Source organism: Gorilla gorilla, chromosome 20 (genome assembly GCF_029281585.2).
Source record: "Gorilla gorilla gorilla isolate KB3781 chromosome 20, NHGRI_mGorGor1-v2.1_pri, whole genome shotgun sequence".
NCBI lineage: Eukaryota > Metazoa > Chordata > Mammalia > Primates > Hominidae > Gorilla > Gorilla gorilla.
In genome coordinates, this window is record NC_073244.2 from 68118769 (window position 1) to 68127449 (window position 8681).

The 8681-nt window shown below is 45.7% G+C and overlaps 1 protein-coding gene across 2 annotated transcripts in view; it reads left to right on the plus strand.

The window, feature by feature from the left end:
* The window catches only part of NLRP5 (NLR family pyrin domain containing 5), a 77202-nt gene extending 68861 nt beyond the window's left edge, over positions 1 to 8341 (plus strand). Inside the window, exons 14-16 of one of the 2 annotated variants that reach the window (XM_055370650.2) lie at positions 129 to 299; positions 4775 to 4945; positions 7927 to 8335. In XM_055370650.2, coding sequence (XP_055226625.1) covers positions 129 to 299; positions 4775 to 4945; positions 7927 to 8059 — 475 coding nt within the window. In that variant the 3' untranslated portion in view covers positions 8060 to 8335. Of the gene's footprint in view, positions 1 to 128; positions 300 to 4774; positions 4946 to 7926 lie in introns of both variants that reach the window. The other variant, XM_055370651.2, reaches the window with a different exon arrangement.
* Positions 8342 to 8681: the final 340 nt, after the last annotated feature.

Sequence of the window (8681 nt, forward strand, 5' to 3'; positions counted from 1 at the left end):
AGGAGTGGACAAAACAGTGGCCCATCAGGAAGGAATAAAGGAAACTCCAGTTAATGCTGCTGAACCTTCTCCCGCTGTTCCACTTTCCTCGAGAGAAGCAGACTCGCTCTATTCCCCGCCTCTTGCAGGTTGGTAAAGTGTCATCTCACCGCCGCGTGCTGTGAGAGTCTGTCCTGCGTGATCTCGAGGAGCAGACACCTGAAGAGCCTGGATCTCACGGACAATGCCCTGGGTGACGGTGGGGTCGCTGCGCTGTGCGAGGGACTGAAGCAAAAGAACAGTGTTCTGACGAGACTCGGGTAACTTCCTGGGGCGCCTCTTTGCGGGCCGGGCTGGAAGGAGGTGGGGGACCCCAGCACGAGGTTGCTTGAACGGGGATGATGATGATCTGGTTTCCATGAGTCCCTCAAGTTAGATGGAGTGCAACCTTTGCAGCACCACAGATCTGGGTGTAAGTTCCAGCTCAGCTCCTATGGATGAGACGGATGAAGTGGCAAATGCTTGGGAGCAAGGTCTGGAGGTAGAAAACCCTCAACTGCCGATTGAACGACCCCTGCGTGCTAGTCCTGGTGCTAAATGGCGGAAGTATGGAAGTGAAAAGACCTTTGTGTTGTAGTGTGAACAGTCTAGAGACAAAGACAGGCAGAAAGCAAGTGATTACCTGAGTGGTCCTTAAAACTTCAGTGAGCATCAGAGCCAGCCGGGGGCTTAAGATAGAGCTCCAATATAGTGGACTATGGTTCAGCCATAAAAAGAAAAGTGCTGAGGCCGGGCACAGGGGCTCACACCTGTAATGCCAGCACTTTGGGAGGCCAAGGTGGGCAGATCACTTGAGGTCAGGAGTTCAAGAGCAGCTGGGCCAACATTGGGAAACCCTGTCTCTACTAAAAATACAAAAATTAGCCAGGTGTGGTGGCGCATGCTTTGTAATCCCAGCTACTCGGGAGGCCGAGGCAGGAGAATCACTTGAACCCAGGAGGTGGAGGTTGCAGTGAGCCGAGACCACACCACTGCACTCCAGCCTGGGTGACAGAGTGAGACTCCATCTCAAAAAAAGTGAAAAAAAAAAAAAAAAAAAAGTGCTGATACGTTCCACCACATGGATGAGCCTTGAAAACGTCGTGCTGAGTGAAAGAAGCCAGCCACAAAAGGTCACCTGGTGTATAATTCCATTTGTATAAAATACCCAAAACAGTCAAATTCGTACATAAAGTAGAGGGGTTGTCATGGCTAGAGGGAATGGGAAGTAGAAGGGGGGCAGCTGAATGGGTATGGGGTTTCCTTTCACGGTGATGGAAATATTCTGGAAGCTAGCAGAGGTGGCTGCAGCGCACTGTGAACTACTCTAGAATGGAATGTTTACCATGTGTGAGCACTGACCATGCACTAGTCTTGTATGTGTGCTGCTTATTACCCTCCATGGCACTAGGGGGGGGTCACATTCCTACTGTGTTGAGTAAGAGGCTTTAATCTGGGCACCCCCCCGCCCTTTTTTTTTTTTTTTTTTTGGAGACGGAGTCTTACTCTGTCACCCAGGCTGGAGTGCAGTGGCACAATCTCGGCTCCCTGCAACCTCCGCCTTCCGGGTTCAAGCCTCAGCCTCCCGAGTAGCTGGGACTACAGGTGCCCACCACCACACCCGGCTAATTTTTTTTGTATATTTAGCAGAGACGGGGTTTCACCATGTTAGCCAAGCTGCTTTTAAACTTCTGACCTCAAGTGATCCGCCGGCCTCAGCCTCCCAAAGTGCTGGGATGACAGGCGTGAGCCACCGCGCCTGGCCTGGACCCCTTTCCTTCTTGAAGTCACACATTGTTCTTCAAGCTCATCACACCTTGGTTCTCTGTCCCCTCAACTTCTTTCTACGTGGTCATGTCCCTTCTTTAGTTCCTCTTCGATCTAGCTTTGTGTTTTATTTTTATGATTTTATTAAACTTTATCTTATTTCTTATTAAATCAAGGCTTACTTATCTTACTGTAATACCATCACTCATCTTTTAGCTCCATGTTCTTTTTTCTTTTTCTGTCTTTTTTTTTTTTTTTTTTTTTTTTTTTTTTTTTAAGATGGAGCCTCGCTCTGTCCCCCAGGCTGGAGTGCAGTGGCGCGATCGCAGCTCACTGCAAGCTCCGCCTCCCAGGTTCACGCCATTCTCCTGCCTCAGCCTCCCAAGTAGCTGGGACTACAGGTGCCTGCCACCACGCCCGGCTAATTTTTTGTGTTTTTAGTAGAGACGGGGCTTCACCATGTTAGCCAGGATGGTCTCAATCTCCTGACCTCGTGATCTGCCCGCCTCGGCCTCCCAAAGTGCTGGGATTACAGGCATAAGCCACGGCGCCTGGCCTGTTTTTCTGTCTTTTAAATGTAGTGTCTCCCTTAGCCTTCTGTTCTGGGGTGTGTCCACCTACAAACACTCCAAGCTTCACTGAACCGCATTCTGCACCCTCTCGGCACCTGCACTTTGGTAGCTGAGAATCGCAGGATCAAAACAGGCAATGGCAAGTTGCTGTTGTGTGCAGTCGGGGATCATGGATGTAAATTTGTTTTCCCAGCAGTAGTTGTCTGGTCCACTCGTTTTCCCCACCACCTGAATCAATTTCACAACAATTCATTCCCTGGAGACATGCGCACCTACCTCGTTCTACTGGGTGCTTAACAAACGACCCCTACCCCTTCAAATAATATAAAATCATTTACTAGGAAAGCCCTAAATCTTCTATCAAGAAGCCAACTATGATCTGCACCAGTACACACTTCCTTCTGTAACAATAAAGAAAGCATGGCCGGGTGCGGTGGCTCATGATTGTCATCCCAGCACTGTGGGAGGCTGAGGGGGGGGTGGATCACCTGAGGTCAAGAGTTCGAGACCAGTGTGGCCAACATGGCAAAACCCCATCTCTACTAAAAATACAAAAGTTAGCCGGGCTTGGTGGCAGGCACCTGTAATCCCAGCTACTCAGGAGGCTGAGGCAGGAGAATCACTGGAACCCGGGAGGCGGAGATTGCAGTGACCTGAGATCGTGCCACTGCACTCCAGCCTGGGCAACAGAGCGAGACTCCATTTCTAAAAAACAAAAGCATCCCTGCGGTAGTTAATTTGACCCATGTTAATCAGAGGTTAGTTTCCTCCACGTTGGGAATCCCACAATCATCCGTGTGCAGCACCTTACACCATCACTGATTTACCTCCCCTTTGCCTCTATCCTCAGCCTCCCTACTGGATGTTTTGTCTTTCTAAATTCTTAGATATTATTTTAGAAGCAAAATGAAAAATAAGCATTCAATCTTATCTCACCATCTCGCCATAGGTGGCTAAAACAACTTGAGCTGCATCTCATTAACTTTTTATTCTATCATAAGAATTCCAGCCGGGTGCGGTGGGGCACGCCTGTAATCCCAGCACTTTGGGAGGCTGAGGCCAGTGGATCACTTGAGGTCAGGAGTTCGAGACCAGACTGGCCAACATGATGAAACCCCGTCTCTACTAAAAATACAAAAATCAGGCGTGGTGGCAGGCGCCTGTAATCCCAGCTACTCAGGAGGCTGAGTCAGGAGAATCACTTGAACTGGGGAGGTGGAGGTTGCTGTGAGCCGAGCTCTTGCCACCACACCCCAGCCTCAGCGATAGAGCAAGACTCAGTCTGTGCATTTTGGATTTTGTCTTTTTTCAATCTAGAATGATTAGGACATGTAAAACCTATATACCCACCACCTAATTTAAACAATCATTAATATTTTAGTATATCTGGTGAACTATTTCAGAGCAACTTACGGATTTTGACATCCGCCCCAAAATAACCAGCGTGCTCCCTTCAAAACAGAACACTCTTATAAAATGCCATTATTATAATAAATGAGGTCCCTTGGCTTTCTGTTGCTCTTAAGATGAAATTCTAAACCCTTAGTATGACCTAGGTGCCCAGCCTCCGCTCTCACCACTGTCTGGGACTCTGTTCTAGCCATCTAGTTATCTTTGTTTCTCAAATGTGTCTCCTTCTTTCCACAAGCACAGTGTACAGGTGATTTTTTTATATCAATCAATGCATATGTCAATATGTCCTTCCGCCTTCTCACCTTTCTTCAGGTGCAGTGTTGCTTTCTCTGCAGGTCTGTGTTCCTTGTTATGTTCCCTTGCTACAGGCACTCTCAGCCTTTCTTTCATTGTTTTCCACAAGTATAATTTGAGTTACCCACCATCTCTCAAAGTGAGAACCAAGCACAGTAGCCTCACCTGGGAACTCGTTAGAAACGCAAATATTTGGCAGGGTGCAGTGGCTCATGCCTGTAATTCCAGCACTTTGGGAGGCTGAGGCAGGTGGATCATCTGAGGTCAGGAGTTCAAGACCAACCTGGCCAACACGATGAAACTCTGTTTCTACTAAAAATACAAAAAATTAGCCAGGCATGGTGGCACGCGCCCATAATCCCAGCTACTCCGGAGGCTAAGGCAGGAGTATTGCTTGAATCCCAGAGGTAAAGGTTGCAGTGAGCCAAGATTGTGCCACTGCACTCCAGTCTGGGCAACAAGAGTGAAATGCTATCTCAAAAAAAAAAAAAAAAAAAAAAGGCGAATATTTGGGTCTTTCATCAGAATAACTAAACCAGAAACTGGGAGGCAGAGCCCACCAGTTTCATTTTTTGTTTGTTTTTGTTTTGTTTTGTTTTGTTTTGTTTTGTTTTCCCAAAGAAAAAGTATCAAGGTGAAATTCATACGGGTTGAATGAAGGGTCCATCATTGATCTTGGGGGTTATTTTCTGGGTGTCCTGACCCTGCAGGTTGAAGGCATGTGGACTGACTGCTGATTGCTGTGAGGCACTCTCCTTGGCCCTTTCCTGCAACCGGCACCTGACCAGTCTAAACCTGGTGCAGAATAACTTCAGTCCCAAAGGAATGATGAAGCTGTGTTCGGCCTTTGCCTGTCCCATGTCTAACTTACAAATAATTGGGTAAGTCCCCAGCAATTGTCTTCTGAGATACAGACCTGCTTCTGTTCCAGGCTTGTTAGCTGGTGAAGAAGCAGTTTATGGAAAAAGTTGACGTCATACCTTGGGAGCCACATTTTACTCCATTGGTGAGTGCCCACTACGTTCTGAGTACCATGCTGGAGATACAGGAATATGGGAGATAGAGGCCAGGCGCCTGATATCATGGAGTTCACTTCTGGGTAGGTTGGGAAGGGCACAGAAAGAACGTTATAAATGTTTATGCTGAAAAAACTAGAATTGCTGTATGATCCAGCAATCTTACTTCTGAGTATGTTACCCAAAAGAATTAAAAGGAAGATCTCAGATTTCACACCCATGTTCATAGTGGCATAATGCACAATAATAGCCAAGAGGTGGAAGTAACCCAGGCGCTCGTGGAGGAAAGGATAAACAGAATGTGGTGTATACCAACAATGGAAGTGTATTCAGTCTCAAAAAGAAAATTCTGACACATGCTACATGATGGAATCTTGACATGCCGAGTGGAATAAGCCAGTCCCAAAAAGACAAATACTGTAGGATTCTACCTCGAAGAGGTACTTATAAGAGTGAAATTCATAGAGACAGAATGGTGATTTCCAAAGGATTGGGGTGAGGGGTTGGGGAGTTGTGTAATAGGTGCAGAGTTTTAGTTTTGCAAGATGAAGAATTCTGGCGATAGATGGTTGTGGTGATGCTTACACAGCCGTGTGAAGGTACTTAACAGCACTGAACAATTCACCTAGCAGAAAGTTTCTTCAATAGCTCACACACAACATTTCAGCTTCCCCTCTCATTCAGTCCTTGTACAAGTCTGGAGGGCTGAGTTGATGGAGTTCACAGAAGTTCTTCAGGACCATCTCTTAAGACTAGAAGTTTCTTTCATGACAAAGTGGCAGTTCACTGATGTCTTCAGTGTTTAGTGGTAGAAAAAGCATTTGTCATTTAGGACCTCATATCCGTAGACAAACAGGAGTTCAGAGACTTCCCTGAGCATGAAGGAACACAGTTGTACTTGAAGGGAGTAAAATCTTGACGGGAGAAATATACAGCTGGCAGCATTGATAGCCCATTTGAGGTTGGTTGTGGTATATTTATTTATTTTATTTTAAGTTTTTTGAGATGGAGTCTCCCTCTGTTGCCTCCAGGCTGGAGTGCAGGGGTGCAATCTTAGCTCACTGTAACCTCCGTCTCGCAGGTTCAAGCAATTCTGCTGCCTCAGCCTCCTGAGTGGCTGGGATTATAGGTATGTGCCACCACGCCCAGCTAATTTTTACATTTTTAGTAGAGAAGAGTTTTCACTAGGCTGGTCTCAAATTCCTGACCTCATATGATCCACCAGCCTCAGCCTCCCAAAGTGCTGGATGACAGGCATGAGCCACCATGCCCGACTTCCTTGTGGTATATTTATATCAATAGAAAATTTCTCAGTTGAGTAACTTTTCTCCAGTATGGTCCAGCTGATGGCAGTTGAGTTTATCCAGGGTTCAAGTTATGGCACATGGGTATAACCAGGAAGAAGTCAAGAGTGGCTGTGGTAGACCCTGGAATCATAGGAGGAAAGTGAAGACAGGATTGGAAAGGTGAATTGAGAATCATGGCTCAATGAATCTGGGAGTCTTGGTTTGGTCAGGATTGTTACAGTGACAAAATGAGCTGAAAAGGTGGAGTGCTGTTGAAAGAATGTGTTTGTATCCTTGATTTATGAGGCACTATAGCCGTTGACAAGATCAGTGGTGACTATGGGACTTAGTAGTTGAAGTAGGATAGAAGTCAGACCTGGATTTACTGATTGACCTATTATGGGTCTATTTCCCCACCTGTGGAATGGGGGCAGTGCTATGTATCTTTTTAAATATGTTTATTTCTCCTCTAGTAGACTATAAGCTTGGTAAGGGTGGGAAATTTGCCTTGTCCATCCCTATATGGGAAGTCCTCATTTAATGTCATTGATACATTCTTAGAAACTGTGACTTTAAGCAAAACGACATATAATGAAACCAATGTTTTCTCGTTGTTATAACAATGATTCTGAAGAAAATGACTTTCTTCAAGAATCTGCTGTAGTAGTTTTGCTTAAAGTCACTGTTTCCAAGAACCTATCAATGACATTAAGGGAGAACTTACTGTACCTCCCCAAACCCTATAACAGGACCCAGCACAGAGACTCTGAGGAAGGAATTCATGGATGGACTGAAAGGTCATGCCTGCATCTTAGGACTGTTAGGACTGTTGTAAGGAACAGATGCCTTTAAAAGCTCAGCATAGTATCTGACATGTCCAAGTTTTTTTACATGTAGAGAATTACTTTTATTCTATAGGGAACATGCTACTGTTATCAAGCAAAAGTGGCTCACTGCCTGATGTGCTAGAGGCCAATACTGTGACACTGGAGATTTGTCGGGGAAAAAAAGCCCTATATTGCAGGTCAACTCACAAGGAGACAGGAGTCAAGCTCAAATCTGTCTCCCCATGCTGGCTTCAAGGCAGTATTATTATTAGAAAAGGTTCAGGGAGTAGATCTTGAGATTAGTAGGTGATTGGAAGAAAAGAGGAGATCTAGAAAGTCACTGGGCATGCATAATTATCTATTCATGCTACGTCATGGGTTTGCATGTGCCAATTTAGGGAGAGTTAGTATAAAACATGGTGGAAATTCAGGCTGTGACATCAGCAAGCTCATTCTGTGCAAACTCCAGTCTGCCATACTTTTTCTAACCGATTTCAGCCAGTTCTTTCATAAGTGGAGGGGGAGTCTCCATGTTTCAGCAAGCTGTTTCTTTTCTTGTCTGCCATCCTACAAACTCAATAATTTGTTAGTCATTGGTTTAACTCTTTGGGGCACGTTCCTTAAGAGTACAAGAAAAGGTTTGAGATCCTTGATGAGGCTTCCAGGAATTTTGAAGAAGGGAGAAGAGTCGAAAGCAACGTCTCAGTAACAAGTCCTCTCTCTGCCTCCCCAGGCTGTGGAAATGGCAGTACCCTGTGCAAATAAGGAAGCTGCTAGAGGAAGTGCAGCTGCTCAAGCCCCGAATCGTAATTGACGGTAGTTGGCATTCTTTTGATGAAGATGACCGGTACTGGTGGAAAAACTGAAGATACGGAAACCTGCCCCACTCACACCCATCTGATGGAGGAACTTTAAAAGCTGTTTTCTCAGAGCAAGCTGTGCCCCTGGGAGTTCCTTCTCAAAGATGGAGAATGATTTCTGCTTCTCACAAAGCCCTCAATGGTAGTGATTCTTCTGTGTTAACTATACGTTGGTTACTGGATTTGAAGGCTAGAGACCTTCAAGTCGTAGGACTCAGTATCTGTGAAATGTCTGTCATACCTCAGAGCATATAGAGGGAATGAAATAAACACAAAGCATTTGGAAAAGTTGTCAAGTGGTTTTCTTAACTAGTGGGGATATGGTTTAGGAGCAGAGAGGACCTAGATCTTCAAAAGCAGCCCCTGAATTTGGGTACCACAACTAGTGGTGTTTTTTTGTTTTTTGTGGGTTTTTTTGTTTTTTGGTTTTTTTTTTTTTTTGAGATGGAGTCTTACTCTGTTGCCCAGGCTGGAGTGCAGTGGCACGATCTTGGCTCACTGCAACCCCTGCCTCCTGGGTTCACACCATTCTCCTACCTCAGCCTCCCAAGTAGCTGGGACTACAGGTGCCTGCCACCACGCCCGGCTAATTTTTTGTACTTTTAGTAGAGACAGGGTTTCACCATGT